Source organism: Trachymyrmex septentrionalis, unplaced genomic scaffold, assembly GCF_001594115.1.
Source record: "Trachymyrmex septentrionalis isolate Tsep2-gDNA-1 unplaced genomic scaffold, Tsep1.0 scaffold6, whole genome shotgun sequence".
Classification (NCBI taxonomy): domain Eukaryota; kingdom Metazoa; phylum Arthropoda; class Insecta; order Hymenoptera; family Formicidae; genus Trachymyrmex; species Trachymyrmex septentrionalis.
The window spans coordinates 3562594-3581427 of record NW_017305778.1 but is presented as its reverse complement, the minus strand read 5'-3'; the positions used below and the strand labels follow the sequence as shown (position 1 = coordinate 3581427).

Below are 18834 nucleotides of genomic sequence, written 5' to 3'. Positions count from 1 at the left end.
ATATATATATACGTGCTACATTTATATAATAGAACAATATTTAATATTAGATACCCTATTTGTGATACACTTAATATAAATTCGATTAGACTTTAATTATTATTTTAGCCAAGGAAATGATGATCTTACCTTGAATAATACATTGGGCTTGTCGCCCCAGGCACCAAAGAGGCGCAGCAGATCCGGATTTTTGGAGTACAATGTACTCGCAGCCAAAATGCCATGTTTCAATTCTTCAAGGGCGTTTGGGCTTTTTCCAGCCGAGCTAACAATTATTCTTGGTGGCTCTAAACCTAAATTACAACGTTCCCATTCGTTGATGGGCGCTTGGCCACCATTTGGACAGAGCAAGATGTAATCTTCGAGTTTGCCAGCGGCATCCTTCTCGTTATCTATAATTTGATATATAACGTTCAGAAACGACATAAGTATAATTACATGTGTAATTTATTTAACACAATTGTGTTTACCGAGCTGCTGCAAAGCCGTCAAAGGTAGGAATGCAACGTCACCCTTGCCATCCTTCAAACATCTGAAAGAAATTAAACACTCTCTTTAATATGTTATCTCTTTGGAGATAATAAAATTTTCTTTAAATATATTATATTCTTATTATCAAATCGCAAATACTGTACGCAATTTATTTTATTTAAGTAAAATCGAGTAATTTCCATTTTATTTATATATAAATTAGCCAAAGATACTTGCACAAAAAGTAATAAAGGGATGATATTACCTGAGTGCTCCTTTTCCGCCGTTGTAATATTCAGCATTCGTAGGTTTGCATTTCGTTGCTTCTTTTGCCTGATCGTCGTCGATCTTGATATTACCAACACACAGTTGGCAGGATTTTGAATTGAGAGGTGCACCAGGTGCACAAGACTTAGAGAAGAAGGTATTTATTTCGCTAGGTTCGTTAATAAGGCTGTTAAGTTTGAGTATGCGAGCTGGTGCATTGTAACCAGCAAAATCGCCTTCGTAACCGCTGTGACAAGATAGTTTGTCTTTAAGATCGCCTGTGAACGAGAATATTGATAATTACGCATGAAAGAAATTTATAGGCTTTTCCAAATTTATATATGTAGAGCTAATTTTTCTACAAACTTTTTTAATTATTCGAATAACTCATTTTTTCTTACAATTTTGCTTCGATATTGATAGTTTTGTTAAAATAATATTTTTATTAATGTAAAATTAGAGTTCCAATTTTTAATTGCTCATATATTTCATCATATAATTTTACGGAGTTTATAGATTGTAATATCGTACCCAATCCATTTATGGAAGAGCCGCTCTTGATAACAGCAAGTGCTGGTCGTTCGTTGAATTTCGTAGATCCCTCACCATATGTCTCAGCGACGATTGGTTTTACGTTGTACTCATTAATTGCACGTTTTACTGATCCGCCGTCGATTATTGTGATATCCGCTCCATTATCCCTGACAGCTTTCAAGCAAGCAGTCTCGTCTTTTTCCAGTATGCAATCAAATCTGGGTCTGGCATCTCTATATAGATTATGATACATATAATGTATATTAAGATATAATAAGAGCAGAGTTGTATGTATATATAAGTTACATAAAAAAGTAACGAAGTTATCTTTTTTATTATTATTTTTTTTTACGTAATTACCTTTTCTAATAAGTAACGGTAATGGTAATTAGTGTTACAAATTTTAGTAGAAAATAACGAAATTTGAAAGTTTCTATTTCGTTACTATTTCATTACTTCGTTACCCGTTACTTTTTTTAATGAATAACGCATAATTATGACAAGTTACGTTTTAAAGTGACTTTTCCAGCCTTAGCACAACCTTAGCATTTAGTTAGTTAGTGTCATAAAAAATTGCAACGTCATTATCAAATTGTTTATTATAAAAAGTAACGACACAGTATAAACGAGAAAGTACTTTTTAACAACCCTAAATAAGAATGTTTGCATTTTCATAATTTCAATCAAGTTCACAATGTAATTTCTATCAAGGCATAAAATCGATTTCTCATTTATTTACGTTCTAAATATTTATTAATTAATAATAATTTGTTAGATTTCAGATGATAGACAATTATGACACAAATTTTGATTTTAATTAGATTTAGATAACAGAACAACTAAGAAATTAAATTTGTTTTGCTTCGAGACACCAAGTTAAATTGATTGAAAATCGACATTTTCGTGACTATACCTAGAGAAAGCGGCTCTAGCGAGGCTGCGACACTTGTTCAATGCATTTTCGTCCCAAACACACCAACGAGCGTCTCTCTCCGGCGCTCCGGAATTCCTCTCGATCACGTCCATATATTTCGCGCTTTGCAAATGCTCATCCGGCGACACTGGTGGTGCAGCGACAGCCAGAGTCTTCTCATTGAGAAGCAAAAGATCTTTCCACCAATCTGCTTTCTCATTTTCGCCAAGCTGACCTAGCTGCGTCAATTCCTGAAAAAGATTCCAAAGTTAAATCACAATCTGTTCAATACAGTGTAATAGTTATTAAAAAAAATCATTTTTTAATTAAACCTATCCTTTGAATTCTTGATTCACTTGTCATTTTTATTATGATAATTTATGATAATATTTAATAGTGTTAATTAACTATTTAATAATGTGAATTTTTGCTAATATCTGAGAAAACTAATTATTGGTTTCTAGAAGTTAAAATTAATGATAATATTTTTATCACAAATTATAATGTATATATTTTAAAATTTCTGATACTACGTCACGTAATATAAGAATGCTTTTGTTCAGACAATCTCGTTATTATTCCATATAACATTCAATTAGTCATTAAAAACATATAAAATAGATTCTTAAGAAACGAATCACGTACTCTTTGAATTGCTTCCGCGTTGTTGGTATCAGCTCCATTGGTCATGTATCCCTGCCACGGTCGGGCAGCCCACGTGCATGGTTTCGTATTTGCATCGATAGGTACTTTGCTGCCGTCTGGGCAGAAATACCGGAAGTCAGCCGGGTTTTCGGATGTTGTTATTGCCGGAGTAACTCCAACGGGCAGACCGAAGAAACGCTTCACATAGATGACTTTTGTCCAGGCGACGTCGCCGCCGTTGTGAGCCAGACAACGTAGAGCTCCCTCGTATCCGGAGTATATGTCCGGATAATCGCAAACGTTTGGTTTCTCGCATAAAGCGCACATATTGCTGTACGTCTCCTCTGAAAGAACGAAAGTAATAATAAAATAATACAGATAGAATAAATAGGGCAACGTGAACGAGCAAAAAATATAGTTCTTGTTTTAATAAATTGTATATATTTAAAATAAATTTAGTATGCAGGACGTTTCAATTTAATTAAGTCCTCTTCAACTGCAATATCACAGTAATAGTAAAATATTCATAAAATATTTAATTAAAAAAATTATTGTAATAACTTATATATTTCTTAATTAGTGTTTTTAGTATTTTTTTAAAATAGAATATTTATACAATCCACGAATTTGAAATGTGTCAAGTTTCATAAACACAAAAATAAATATTCAATAAAAAATATCGAATAAAACTCGTCGCATTACGCATCTATCAATACTTTAATATATACTTCAATTATTTCGCCATATGTGAAAGAGAAAAGTCAACTGCAATCAGAAAAAATAGTTACGCAACGTAATTTTACTTTCTACTTAATGTAACTCCTTCATTTGCATTGCAGTTTCTTGAGCCACGATCACTTTAACTCGCGCGATTGCAAATTGACTTCAAACATAAGAAAATTAGTGTCTTGAAAGAAGTGAGTCGATCTAAGTACGCGTTATTTCAATTGATGATATTGTTTGCTACACCTATATGACACAATCGCTGCAAATTTCGAAGATTACTGCCACTTACTGAGCCTCTGATTGATGGTAGGATCGGGTGACCATGTGCCCACCAAGCAACCTTTGTCGAAGAGTGTGCTTAGAGCGCGAAGTTCATTTTCGCGAGCGGAATATTCCGGATTGTTGATGTCAGTCAACACGCCCATCGCGGTGAGCTTCGTGATGGGAATTTTGTAGCCGACATTACGGCCCACACCAGTGTGGCAGGACTTAAGACCTTTCAAGCCCTGAACGTTGTTAATGTCCAGGTCCTTGTGTATTACGGCTACCGCTTCGTAACGATATATCGCATCAGGTTCTTCCTTCGTTCTCACCTAAACAGAAAAAAAAACCTATTTTTCTCAACAATTTATATAATAAATTATATTCTGAATCAAATATCTTATCGAACATCCGACCGACTTGCAGTTTAGAATAAAAAATGTATTTACCAAATTTTTGCATAAATCTATTTCGACTGAAAATATATAGGATTATTTTTCTTATTTAATTTATTCTTATCAGTCTAATTTCTAATTATAATTGAATAAATCTTTTTATTCTGGAAAGAGACCACAAAATTATATCTGCAAAAAATTTTTAGTTAACAAATATTTTTTAGAAATAATCTTTTTTCTTTAAATAATCCAATAATTAAAAAAAAATATATTTTTACAATGTAAATTATACATTGTAAAAATTATTTGTACATTTACATAATACTATTTCTAATTTTTTATTATAATTTCTTTTCATTTTAGAAATAATGTTTATCGGCAAAAAAAAATTGCATTTTTTTTTTACATTTAAGTTCTGGTCGTCTTTCCTTTTTATTTCTTCAGTTTATTTTAAGTTTGCTTTTTCTAACTATGCCAGATTTATAATTAAAAATTTATTTCTTGAAATAATAAATTTTAGAGTGTTGTGTTTAATATATCACCTGTTCGACGATATTGTATCCAGCCTTTTCAGCCAATTTATTCTTTGCCGCGAGATACATGTCTTCTGGATCTACAGCAACGATGTCTGCTTCCTTTCTACCGACTCTTTCGATACAGTCATATCGATCGCGTCCGGAAATGCATGATATTGGAAAATCTTTGCTTGCCGACTCTTCCATCATTTTCACGCATTCCTTTGAATATTTCTCCGGGATGCACATTGTGACTAAATAAAACACGAAGAATCGATTGCTTATCATATTATATTATCTTTTATTTTATTAATAATTTTAGGATATATTTATGTTAAAAGTCTAAAAATTAAACTCAAACGGTTAAATTTTATGGATATGTAATTAAGGGAGTTAAAAAATATACAATAGTTTTTAAATCTTTGTTAATTATTCTACAAAAAGATTTTATGATTAAATGTGAGAAGTATAGATTATGCTTAGTATTCAAATTTACAAATCGGAGAGAATACACAATTTTAAGATTCTTATTTACTCAGATAATCGATGATATATTTTCAATATATTTTTATGAATTAGCTGTTAATTTGTACAAAGTACTTACACACTCGTGGCGGATTCTCAGCGGACGCAGCCGCCACCGCGAAAATCGCTAGTATCGCGAATCTGTGCAGCATCTTGATGACGGCACTTCGCGGATTATGATATATAATTTTCCCCCAAAGAATTAGCGAAATTTAGAAGACGAGGCAGAGTCCAAGTAAGGCCGCAGACAGATGGTCGGCGACGACTTGTCAAGACCGTCCGGAGTAGCGGTCTAAGTACGTCCTTATATAGATGCGTCTTTTTCTTCCTCGTACTTTAGCTCGCGAAAGAGAAGTAGGGAGAAGGAGTTTCGCTCGTTTTCCTCCTCTCTTCTTCTCTATCGCTTCGCGATCCCTGTCGTCGTTTTTCTTCGTTCGTTTCGCGTAATGACGCCATCGTTATTCATTATCTATTCGATTCCTCGCCTCTCCCGCGATAATGGCACTTTCAAGCCCTGTCGCGCATCGCTTTTCAGGAAAAGACAGGTTTTTTGATCCCAGTGTTTTGAAAATTATTATTATCAAGCGCAAGTATATATACGATAACAGAAATAATTTTCTTTAAAGTCCCAAAAGCAATATAATTTCGAGATTATATTGCTTTTGGAAACTTATAATAACATGGCGTGCCTTAAAAAGCGCCCAAGAATCATACAGCGCTATGTTCAAAAACTAAATCTAAATCTTATGAATTATGTTGCAATTTTCGCAAAAAATTTTTTTTAGTTACCTTATAAATAAAATGTTTAAAATTTGACGCATAAGACAACTTTAAAAAATTGTTAAAAGTTCATTTTAAGATATTTAATAAACAATGAAAAACATCCTAAAATTGTCTTCGTCGATTTTACCCGCTTATTCGATAATCTTTAAAAACTAACAAATATTTCGTTAATTGCAAAAATTTCAAAATAGTTTATAAGTTTTAGACTCAATTTTTTATCAGAAATAGCGCTATAGTTTGTGATCACGCGTTTTAAAATACATCCTGTATATCTTGGATGTTGTTGACATATGAAGATTAATTATTTTTATGCTAATTTATTAGGTATCTGTGTAATTATACGGCGATATAATAAAAATATAACGTATTTAGTGCTTTATCTAAAATGTAGGAAGTTAAATAAATAATCTATTTTTCGACCGAATTTTGATTTTAATTTAACTTAATTTTAGTGACATTGTATGGTTTATGAATCCTATCACACATAGTCGTAAATTGAAATAAGTTTTATTTAACTATAACAAAAATTTACTAGGACATATATTAATAATTTCTACAATCAGAAATTTTTAATAAAGGTAACAAATAGTTTTATTCATTAAAATATAATTGTAATTAACAGACGTAATATTTCAATTTTTAGATGTCAAGAAAAAGAAATGTTATGGCATTTAATTAATTTGTAATAAAGAAAAAATTATTCCGTTTCTGATGAGAGAAATATCCCGTTCATAAAAAATAGGAACTAGATATCGTTGAATCCTCAGTCAGGCTTGGCGCGGCTGCGGTCATTAACATTCTCGGTAATTTTCCAGAATAAGTTTCTTGCCCATTATCGGTGACATCGTATGAATGGGAAACCTTGAAGCGATATTTTTTCAGTTCGGTCCTCGTTTGCCTCCTCGTTTCAACCAAGTTTAACCTATGTTCTTAGTTTTGTTTGGCGAATTCGCGTCCTTCGCTCTTCGAAGATGTGACGCACGCAAACATGCACACATTATTATGTTAAAACGCATCGCGAAATTAAAACAGTATGGATCTTCGTTGACACAAGGAAAGTACCGAACGGTAATTCCCCCGTTATCATTATGATTCGATTCTCTTCTTCTTTTTTCTTGTTAATAGATCAACAAAAACTGAATAAATAACCATGTAATGTTCACGCTTATATTTTATCGCTACAACGGTATTCGATAAGTATGTAATCTCTGAACCGCGAGATATAAATAATATTAACACAATTGCTTTATATATATACACAGTGGCGTGCAAAAGTTTCGGCCAGTGACATTTTGTATTCTAATTTATATAAAAAAAGTCTGATAAAATTTTAGTCATTATCGGATATTAGTACAAGATGTGAATAACGAATTTTTGTATATATTATATTAACACTTGATAATAATTAAAATTTGATCAGGCTTCTTTTTATAAATTAAAGTACAAAATGTCATTCGCTGGAAATTTTTGCACGCTATTGTATATGTATATATGTATATAGTGTTACTGCATGACTTTATAAAGAATAATCTATTAAAAAATAAGTTTATCAATACGAAAGTCCAGTTAATTGGTTGTCTGCCAAGTAACATAAAATTGCATTATGTAAACAAAAAGTTTTTATTAAAACAGCAATTAATAATAATTAATTATTACTTTAACGAAAACTTTTAAACAGAGATAACAATTTTCCGCGATAAAGACATCGAAAAATTAATTGAAATTTAGTCTAAATCCTTTATTTTTTTTAATTTTAGTCTTCGGAATTTTGAAATATGTAAATGTTTAATAAAGTTACAAATTGATAATTATAGCTTATTAATTATTTTTAAACTCTTTCTCCATAATAAAATTTATTGCAGTGTCTACTCACTTTATTTACACAGTGAGTAATTTTCATGTCTGTGACATGACAGCCTTTTTGCGCAGAATTCATTTTTATAACAAGAGAGTGATAATTTAAAATAACTACAAAATAATATTTATAGTCTGCCTATCAGTTTTTTAAATGGATTATATAAGTGTAAGAGTGAATTATTTTTTGTTTCTTGTTGATGTAGATTCTTGTCGATTATGCAACTCGCGGAAGCACAAATGTTGATGTGAAGATACTATAAATGCGTGCCTCATTGATGATCAGTATGTAATATCATGATTCACTATCTACTTATATATCTTAGTATGTGCCAAATCAGAATATCCTTCGTAGCGGACGATGAACCATTAGAGCAAGATATGTTTTAAATCATTGTAAATAATGAATAATTTATGATTTTTCATTCTGGAAAGCAAAAGTATCAATGTTATAATCAGGACTGGGCATGTATTTAAAATACTTTCATTTAAAACACAATATTTGCAATACAAATGTATTTTGTATCTTGTATATTGTATCTTATATTTTAAATATTAAGATTGACAATTAATCAATCTCTCGCACTATTTAAATTTCAAAATAAAAAAACTTTTGATTTTAAATACAATATTTCGATTTTAAATACAAAAAGTACGTAATATTTTTATGTGTTCTGCTGAAATACAAAATACAAAATACAGAATACAATTGTCTTACAAGTACTATTTTTTGAATAAAAGTCTTTCAAATACATGTTCAGTTCTAGTTATAGTATCGCTATCATGGTCTTGCCAATAACATCTGTCGTGATTTATCTCGCGATAGCTCTCGTAATCATTAAACAAAATATTTCAATAAGGAAATAATATCGGTTATAATTTTTGTCGATAAACATATTAATATTGCATAATTATGATATCGCGATTGCTGCTGTAGCAAGATCTTTTTCTAGAAAAATAGTGATAAATAATAATAATACTGATACGAACAAATATGATAAAATAAAATATCAAGTTAAACATAGATAGAGAGCGTCTAGGATCCATAAAAGTTAGATGTTTTGAATAATATAATATTCTTAGTTCATTATTTTAATTTTATATCAAGTGTTCTATATAATACAAACACATACATATATACAATTATTATCCCTTAGAAAAGAAGTAAAAGATACAATTTAGCTAAAAATTCAGCCAAAAATTTTATTAAAAATTTTAATTATTTTTAAATAATAATAAATTTAATAAAAAATATAGTATTAAACTGTAACAGAAGTACACATATTTTTTATGACGCTAAAAAAACATATGAATTTTTGGGACTTGTTAAAACTTTTTCTAGTAATTTTATTTTCTCTAAAAATTTTTCTAGTTGTTTAATTATATATTTCTAATATATTGTACAAAGCTATTTGAAAAAAGCAAATAAAATAGTTGATATTGATGTGTATTGCTTCTAAATCTTGTTAGATAAAGGCCTATCTTCATAGTTCATTTTTACTTTTAAAACTATTTTAAATATTATATTAAGGTGCTAATACAAATATGTGATTTACTTATGACGTCTTAAGATTATATTTAAGATAGTATTGAAATATAAGAATTAAGAGTGAATATATTGGCCATAAATATAAATCGGCGTTAAAATTTTTTTTCAGAAAAATACTATTTTTAAAAGTTATTTCTAAGATCATCAAAATATATAAGTTTTAATTATGACTCATATCATTTTTAGTTAATTATAGAACTCAATTTCTCTGCGGCTTTTAAACAAAATAAACAACTGTAATCTTTAAATATAGTACGTATCTCTTTTTATTTTTACTAAGAAACGTTCAGACGCAGTAATATGACTTTCCTTATCCGTTTCTCGGAACTAATAATTTTCCTTTATTGTACGTTTAAAATTTTTCGTGAGATCGAGATCGAAATAATAAGCATCAATGACAAACGTAATACAAAACTATCGTCATTATCATACATATTATAAATCTACAATTCAGTGAACCAACTAATTAAGGATACATTTCATACTCAGAGCACGATATATTTTCTGTTTATAATTATCTCCATAAATGCATAAATAGAATAACTTTATTATTCAGCAGCAAAAGAATAGTTTTTATAAATTAATGTCGAGAAAATGAAGTTGACATTAAGCCGCAATGATGACGTTTTCGACGCTCGTATGAGATCTTTTTCCTCGACACATGAGTACTATGCGGTTTTAAACTGCAAGGTCGGATACGTTCGCAACTTCAAAACCTCGAGGTGAGCATGCAAGATTAGCAGCTGTTCATAATTAGCTTCTGCTTTCATAACGAGTTTAGTACGTCTCGCAATTGCCGTGAGTCTTATCCTTCGAGACTCTTCGTTTCTCTTGCGATGCGGATCGTCGAGCAACCTGCGACGCTTTTCAACGTCCGATGACTTTGTTTTGATCTCCTGCGATATCTTATCGTTCTTTTTCTTCCACTTAGCTATCTGCAGCTTCGCTTCTTTCAGACACGCTTGTTCTAAATCCAACAATTCACGAAATTTCTGGAAACAGATTTTAAATTTCTCGAATTACTTGTAAACTTGTTGAGTCTTAATAATAATATATCGATACTCACGTTTCGAAATATTCGCAAATTGACTTGCATCTTTTCGTAATCCCTTTCTAAATTTACATTAGAAGGAGAGTTGGTCAAAAATTCGAGCACGTTTCTCGTGATCTAAAATTACACAAACAAAGTTATTAAATAATTATATTATGATAGAATTGTGTTACGAATGGAAAAAACAATTTTGTTGAAGTTCATAAAAATTTAGCTACATGTAGTTAAATTTTAGATGCTTTAGCAAAACCGTTCTTTCCATGTAAAAATATTACCATAATACTAATATAATAATGATACACTTCATAAAAAGAGAAACGCTTTCTAGCAAATCTTCATACCTTGAACTCTCGGATATCCTTCAAGTCCCGCTGCAAATCCTCCATTGTCATCTTTGCGCAAACGTGATGCCATTCATATTGTGACAGGACTTTCTGCAAGTGCATGGATTTATGCATAGCCGCCAGTTTACGTTTCCCAGTTTCAACAATACAATCGTTGACCCGTAAAAGTTCCTCGCACGTAACGAGAACAGCGTTTGCATAGTCAGAGGGACAACCTTGCAGCGGTACCTCGATCTGGCCCATTTTTAAGACAAGTTGGATCTCCATTTCCTGCGCGAGTTGCATCAAGGATTTCTCCCTGTCATCCAAGCTGACCTTCTTGCATGCCACGGCATTATCAGCTGACTGCATCGCTTTCTGATAAAACGACAGCGTCTGCTCCGCTTCGGCCATCTCTACCGCGCAACATGTTACCTTCGACATTACCGATTTTTTTAGTAATGTTACATTTTCTCTTTTTTATAGTTTTCTCTTTTTTATCTCTTTTATACAGCTCAAAAAGTCGTTGTTATACACGAAAGAGAAAATAAAAGCAATGCACTTCTATTTTATCTCGAAACTTTTACATATTATATCAATAATCGAAATTAACATTTTTTATTTTTTATTTTTGGATAACAGATAACAATTTTCAATCTAATATAATTATTACTATACATTGATCAAAAAGAAATCGGATTAGACCTATAAAAATTTGTACTTATAAGAATATGTACCTAATTTAAATCTGACCTCTATTCTCTTTAAAACAGTTTCCTTTTACATTTATAGAGTAATCCGTCGTTTCCGCCATGCCAAGCGTTCTGTAGAAATCTTCATCCTTAAATCGTGTTAAGCAGCTTTTATGATTCAGCTTGAATGTCTTTGACTGAAGTTTTCGGTCTTTTGAGACAAATGCAACTTAAAGTTATTTTGAAGAGGATAGAAGCCAGATTTAAATTATCTAAATATTCAAATTTTTATAGTTCGATTTCTTTTTAATTAACCTGTATCATATATATATACGCAGAACACAATCGTATATATTTTCATAAATAAGTGACCATCTCTCTTTTTTTCTTACCTTTATCTCCATTTCAACCTTTATCCTCCTCAGTCTACACATCATTTGCCAATATTCGGCGTTAATTTGCGATGGTAAATTTCGAGGCATTGAATCCAAAGCATCCATGCCTTTGAGGAAATCCAGGCATTCGTGTGGTAAGATGTCTGACTTCTCATTACTTATGACGCATCTTGCTACCTCTGTCAGATATGTGACAGATGTGATAGTCAGCCGACTGGTCTTGGGCCGCTTCTTGTAGTGCCTGAACAAGTGTTCTACTATCGGCTGCTTCACCTCTGCGAATTCACCGCGGAACTTGGCCTCCTGACGTTTGTCCGCCTTGCAGAGGTTGTCGTATCGAACTTTTAGCTCTGACACGACCATCTCCAGCGAGTTGCATTCCTCGACGAGCCTGCGTGCTTCTTGCATTGTTGGTGTTAACTTCTCGTCAGTGAAACGAGCGATTTTTTCTTTGCCGTCAACCATAGTACGGTGCCTTCGAATCGCACGTAACCTTGTCAGTCTTTCCTGAAAGATTGCGCTTTCAATTTGTATCTTCTTTAATTCCAGATCTTTTAACTTGTCGTTGAATGCGGCGATGTCTCTCTGCAAGGCGTCTAAAATGTTTTTACGTATCTCAATGAAAACATCAGCATGTAATCTGCAGATTATTTTTAATACGATTATTCTATTTTAGTAAACGCGTTTATTTTTTAATGTCTCGACTGACCTTTTGTTTCTACAATATCAGCCTGCAATATAGCTTTATATTTTTCTTGTTCTCTTTGCAACGTTTGCACTTTGAACTTATACGATGTGATAATTTCGATATCCTCTTTGGTATATTTCGAAGGATTCTTCATAATTAGACAGTCCGGCACAGGTATTTCCTTTTTCACCTCGTCTTCCCATCTTAAGAATATTTTTTTTTATTTTGAATATTAATTATCAAATATTAAATATCAAATTTTTGTTAGAAAATATACAAAAGTCTATTTGTACTAATCCTTGTGCAATTGTTTTTCAAATTTTGATTGACTTACTTAAGTTCTAATACTCCATCCATCATTTTTTCAAGAGTCATTTTATAAAAATCGCTGGTTTTTTTGTCTTTACTTTCATCTTTTCCATCCTCATCCATTATTTTCAATTCTCCTTGTCGTGACTTTTCAAATACTTCGTCATCTTTCACGGTAATTACATAATCAGGTATTTCGTCGACATTCCAGGAAGGAGTCTCGATTGGTTCCAAAACGGAATTTATTTTAAACATTGTCTTCAATTCAGATGCGCAATATTGAAGTCTATTGATGCGTTCCTTTGCACATTTTAATACGCATTCTTTTGCGCATTTCATTTCTTCGAAGAGCTTGTTAAAATGTATCTGATTACAAAAATTCATAGAAATTTTAAAATAATTATTTATATTTATAAATAACTAAAAAAAGTAACTTTGATATTACTTTGATATAAGTTTTTATGATGAAGTAATTAAGTATAATTATATCTACATATGTTTTTAGTATTGCGTAGTATAATTAAGTGTCAAATAGTCAAATTTAAGGCAACTGTTACTTTTAATTTACGTTCCCGATTTTCAATGATAACATCTTTCTGTAGGATTGTCTCGAGATTGTCACATGAAGTCAATAGCTGATGTGTTGAAGTTATGCTTTTATCCTCAAGCCATTTATGCGTTGTGATACCCGATATACACAATTTTTCATTATCATCCGCGAGTGTATGCCATCTCTTAGCTGTTTGACATGTTTTGCTTTCGGCTTTAGTTGTTAAAGATTCTTTAGTGGAAATTACTGTAGATTCTCGTTTTGAATCATTTTCTTTATCTACTGATCTATCATACACATCGTAACTAGAAAAATATCTTATTCTTTATAATATTTAAATAATATCTTACATTAAATGATATCTTAAATTTATAATATACAATATTTGTTTCTATAAATTCTTAAATTTAAACATCAATCAAATTATTACATTATTTAACATATATTATAATAAGAAAATAGAGAAGATATTTATTACGTTTATCATTAATTAATTAATTAAGAATACGAGAAATAGTTAATAAAAAAATAAAAAGATAATAGATAAAAATACCTGTATAAAAATTCGTCAGTGTCCGACGAAAGTCTATCCCACTCCTTTATCTTTTGAGCCGATGCGATCAAAGGATAATTTTGGACAAATGTATCACCACCAATTGATCTGAGAGCACATGGTTTAACTTGCAGCGGTTCCCAGAATATTTCACGTAGATTCGATGCCACCTGATCTCGTTGAGCGCAATCCTCTTCAAGGTTTTGATGTAATTTGTCTCGTTCAAGCCGAGCTTCTTCTATTCTGCACTGTCGAGCCTCGCGATCCAAATCAAAAGACGAGATCGGCAAACGGGCATCCGGTGGTTTGCTTTCGTTTATATCAAGAAGCTCACGTATCTATTGCAAAACTTATTTTAATTCTAAATCAAAATTATATCCTAAAAAAAAAAGACATTACTTGCGTTTGAATTTTCTCAAGATCGGCTAAGATAGAAGCCCGTAGAGATAGAGCTTCCTCGTGTTCGGCTTTTAATTTAGCGGCGATTACATTATCCAACCAGGATTTTTTTCCTTGATCATACTGTTCGTTTGGATCGGAAGTAAAATCCTCGATCGTTAAATTCATATTTATAGTCTCAGTTTCTGTCAAATTTGTTTTTGCCTCTGTTAAGCTGTCGTACAATTAAATTAATTTATATTAATTTTTATAATGATTTTCTAAATAGAAATTTCAATAATGGATAAGGAACAAATAAAGATAAAATACCGAATTCGATTGGCAACAATATCGCCATTTCTACCGAGAGAAACGATTATTTCTCCAAATTGTGAAGAAATTGCACTTTTCACGCCACCTTGAGTACGATGGTGTGGCATAAACATTGCAATCACTTTGCGAAGTTTCATGTTATCTCTAATTATAATTAAGCCATCGTATCCATATGTTATAATTCGAGAATCGGTAACATATATTCCAATGTTTCTCAGCTGATGCATGGATAACAATGCATCTGTGAGGACGATATCTTGAAAATTATTCTGCACAAAAAAATTAATTCATTAATGAATTAATTTTTTTTTTAAATTTAAGTAAAAAAATTCAGGGTAAACATTAAAATAACGATTATTTATATAATATTTAAAAACTTTGCATACAGCATAAAAGATGTATTTTCACTTCGTTATAGAAATTTAATATTGAAATGTATAAGTTATTAATTACTTACTTTGAGTATTAAAAGTATTGTTATTCAGTTTTCTTAACGTTCAAAATAAGTAATTAATCTTATCTTCCAGTTAGCCATTAAGTTGGCAAATATTAAATTAGCAAATATTAAATTTCTGCAAGGGTTATCTTGATAATTATTTTAATTAATCAATATTTAAGAATGTTGATTTACTTTCCTTTTAAGTAAAGCATTTTTTATAAAAATATAATTTAACTCACTTGATATTTCAATTTGTAAGTATAACCGAATATTCACCTCTATTTCCATTTTATGTAACTGTTTAGACAAAGAAGGTACACCCAATATGTCCAGAGGCTTACATCCATGATAGAGCGCCCTGAAAGGTCTTGATATATCTATTACGCAAACGGCATGTGTGCAAAACTCGACCGAATTCTCGCAAGTGTACACAATCACTTTGTTACCGCCGATCAAAACCATAGAAGGAATAGTTGTTGCTAGGATCAAGATCTCAAAACGATCGTAACTTTTTTCGTATATCAAAAAATCAGTAATCTATAAAAAAAAAAACAAAAGAAAACATCGAATTATTTTCAGTTTTTCTTCAAAAATACATAAACCAATGTATCTCTATTCTTACATAATTTATCATATAATAAGTAATGTTTTAAACAATATTTTAATATAATTTTTTATATAATCTTACATATCCATCAATTTCTATAAATCCTAGAACATTTACACGTTGTTGTTTATATCGTTTACCAATAATGAACATTATGCCATTTTGAGAATTGCTAATTCCTAAAAGTTCGCCATGGCATGAAAATTTTATTTTATCTAATAAGTTTCCATAGAGATGGAAGCAATTAAAGATTTTGGGCAATGAAACTTTTATGACATCGATTAGTATGCAATTGCCAGCAGCGCTGCACGACGCAAGCATTGGTAAAGTAGGATGTGAATCTACGTGAAGAACTGTAATGAAAAAAAGACACTTAATTATGATATAGTATAGTAACCTAACTAATTAAAAAAGTATGCCTAATATGCTTTAAATAAAAATTAAATGTTTGCTTAGGCTCCTTTATGTTGATGTTACCTTCACCGTGATGCTTCAGAGATAATCTCGCTGTCAATTTACCGGTCAATAATTCAAAAATACAAAGACGATCTAATCGGTCTAACGTCGCGACGTGATCTGTACACTGAGATATAGAAAATAATGCTTTGTATTCAATTTCGTCCGTATAAATAACTTCTATATGAGGAATGTTGTCGTGTTGCGTACAAATCTCGAAAATTTCTCCGTTTTTAGAATGAAGCAAAATCCCATCTTTGAAACAATGTTGTTTCCCTACTTGTATAGAATAGAAAGTCGAAATTGACCAAATGAATTTCCATGTCACATTCCAATCCGCAGACGTCTTCTTGTAAAACTAAAATATTGTAAATTGTAATACATTGAAAAATAAAAAATAGATTATAATATAATACAATATCATATAATAAAAAAATAAATTTAAGCTTTGTGCAAAAATAACAATGTATTTTTAGCGCAGGGGTGGGTCTGTATTTGAAATAGTTTTATTTAAAACAGTATTTGTAAGACAATTGTATTTTGCATTTTAAATATTAAGATTGAATATTTTATTATTTAAATTACGAAATACATAAAACTTTCAAACTTTCAATTTGAAATACAAAATAAGTGAAATACTTTTATAATATGCTTCGCTGAAATACAAAATATAAAATATACTTATATTGCAAAAACTATATTTTAAATGAAAATATTTTAAATACGTACCCTTAGTTCTGTTTTAGCCTATATTAAATTTTATAATTTTATAAAGTACAAATGATTAAACATTTCATTTATATTAAATATTTATTAATACATACCGTAATTTCACTATTGGGATTCACAACTATTACGCCGCTTTTATGACTGACAACAATGGGCTTATTTATTGGATGTTCGCATATTTTCGATTTTACCACCGAGTACAACTTATTAGTTTCTATTGCCACAAGCCATACATTTCCGAATTCATCCGAGACAAATAAATTTCCTTCTAATGTCCAGGATGAAGACACAATTCTGTGTTCAGGAAGTAGCGCGTTTACGTGATGTATACTTACGATTTTGGAGCACGTACGCAACTGATAGATCGAGAGTGTATTATTATCAATTCCAAGTTGCGATATCAAATGTGGAGGATTCAATGAACAACTGGCAAAGTTAAACAATTTATTAATATTTTTAATCTTGAAAAAAATTAAAGAATCTAGATGCTAGCTCTCAATACATTAAAAATTGTATTATAGAAAGTTACTAAACACTCACTAAATTTCTTGATTAAGATTGTCTATTTTTGTGTTAAGCATTGCAACGTGTTTGCCGGTTCTCCAGAGCCACACAATCAGTTGAAAATCGGGGAAGGTAGTCAGGCTTATGAGATACTCTGTACCAGCAAAAGAACAGGATAAATAACCATTAATTTTGTCGGGCAGTATGCATCTGGAGATCCTTTGTAACATTGGATACATATATATTGATATTTTGGGATTATGTTTTCTCTCGACTACGGAAAACATGGAAACTGTCTAGAAAAATTCAAAATATTGATTTTATAAAAAAAATATTTAACGGTTATTTTTTAAACATTCAATAACCTAAATAAATAGATACTATAAACAATTGTACGCATTCTATACCGGATGTCCAGCCAAACACGATGCACCATCGCCCCTCTCTTTGTTATCGAAGCGTTCAATTCGTCTCTCTCTCGTGTTTAGATCCAAAAAACTCACATAAATGCCAGAAGCCGTTGCGATGGCTTCCTTCCCAACAAAAACGAAGTCATGAGATTTTCCGAACTTCATCCACCTGTATAACAATGTAAATCCATTAAAAAATTATACTTTACTCCGAGCCAAGCTCGGAAAAACAAAACGTACCTTTACACACGTACCTTGTTTCAGTTGTTGAAAAACTCATTTTGCTATATTTTATAATCTGTTGAAATATATAAAAAATTTTTATTGTTTTTGCACTGTTTCTAAATCTTCTTGATTCTGTGTATGAGAAGCAAATCTTTCACATGCATAAGCATCGTGTTTGGTTGCTGAGAAACCCAGATAGTATATTGATCGGGGGTGGCCATAGAAACTGCGTTTAATAATCCTTTCAAACGTATTCGTAATAAGCCACAGATTTTACACTTTATATAACTAACACTTTATATAATACTTTATATAACTAAACTTTATAATTTATAATTTACAAAATTAAATTGTTTATTTTGACAAAAATTATTGATACAAATTGTCTTTCTTTTGTCAGTAAAATTTATCATGGAAAAAATTTCGCGTTATTTAAAAATAAAAATAGTTTTAGAATAAAGAACGATATATAGTATAAAAGAAAAATATTTTCCTTATTTTTTTATGGTTTACGTGTTTTGATTGCTGAATGTATGTATTTGATTGTTAAGACTTTCATCAAATACAACATTTTGCATACCTTTCTGGAAGATAATAGAATCACTGAAAGAATGCCACTAAAAAAGTGTGCCACTGGATCAAAGTATTGTGGGAGGTTCGAAAGATGGTAACACCGTTATAGACTGCATCGTACAGCACATAATAATGGCCATGCCTTTGACTCCTCCCATTGTCATTTAAAGCTTTTAACAAT

General features: G+C 30.9%; 2 protein-coding genes across 2 annotated transcripts in view; both read right to left on the bottom strand.

The window, feature by feature from the left end:
- The window catches only part of LOC108752341 (transferrin), a 6212-nt gene extending 665 nt beyond the window's left edge, over window positions 1–5547 (bottom strand). Inside the window, exons 1-9 of the mRNA XM_018493127.1 lie at window positions 5332–5547; window positions 4755–4981; window positions 3846–4149; window positions 2831–3174; window positions 2186–2436; window positions 1270–1505; window positions 737–1016; window positions 471–532; window positions 130–392 (exon numbers count right to left, since the gene is read on the bottom strand). Of these exons, the coding sequence (XP_018348629.1) occupies window positions 130–392; window positions 471–532; window positions 737–1016; window positions 1270–1505; window positions 2186–2436; window positions 2831–3174; window positions 3846–4149; window positions 4755–4981; window positions 5332–5404 (2040 nt within the window). The 5' untranslated portion in view covers window positions 5405–5547. The remainder of the gene's footprint in view (window positions 1–129; window positions 393–470; window positions 533–736; window positions 1017–1269; window positions 1506–2185; window positions 2437–2830; window positions 3175–3845; window positions 4150–4754; window positions 4982–5331) is intronic.
- A 4559-nt stretch (window positions 5548–10106) lies between these two features.
- LOC108752213 (cilia- and flagella-associated protein 43-like) lies at window positions 10107–18135 on the bottom strand. Its single transcript, XM_018492891.1, has 17 exons — window positions 18110–18135; window positions 17949–18024; window positions 17482–17741; window positions 17037–17367; window positions 16234–16339; window positions 15838–16109; window positions 15426–15686; window positions 14708–14979; window positions 14399–14612; window positions 14000–14337; window positions 13454–13751; window positions 12922–13262; window positions 12609–12790; window positions 11897–12495; window positions 10831–11247; window positions 10505–10606; window positions 10107–10430 (listed from the first exon to the last, which is right to left on the bottom strand). The coding sequence occupies exons 1-17, from the start codon at window positions 18133–18135 to the stop codon at window positions 10107–10109; spliced, it is 4419 nt and encodes a 1472-aa protein (XP_018348393.1).
- Between the last annotated feature and the right edge of the window lie 699 nt (window positions 18136–18834).

Excerpts from the sequence above, each read along its gene's own strand:
- LOC108752213 (XM_018492891.1), bottom strand. The coding sequence starts at position 18,135 with ATGAGTTTTTCAACAACTGAAACAAG. Across the intron at positions 17,368-17,481 it reads AATCTTAATCAAGAAATTTA|TTGTTCATTGAATCCTCCAC; the intron begins GTGAGTGTTTAG and ends TAACTTTGCCAG. Across the intron at positions 13,263-13,453 it reads ATCGGGAACGTAAATTAAAA|ATACATTTTAACAAGCTCTT; the intron begins GTAACAGTTGCC and ends TTTTGTAATCAG.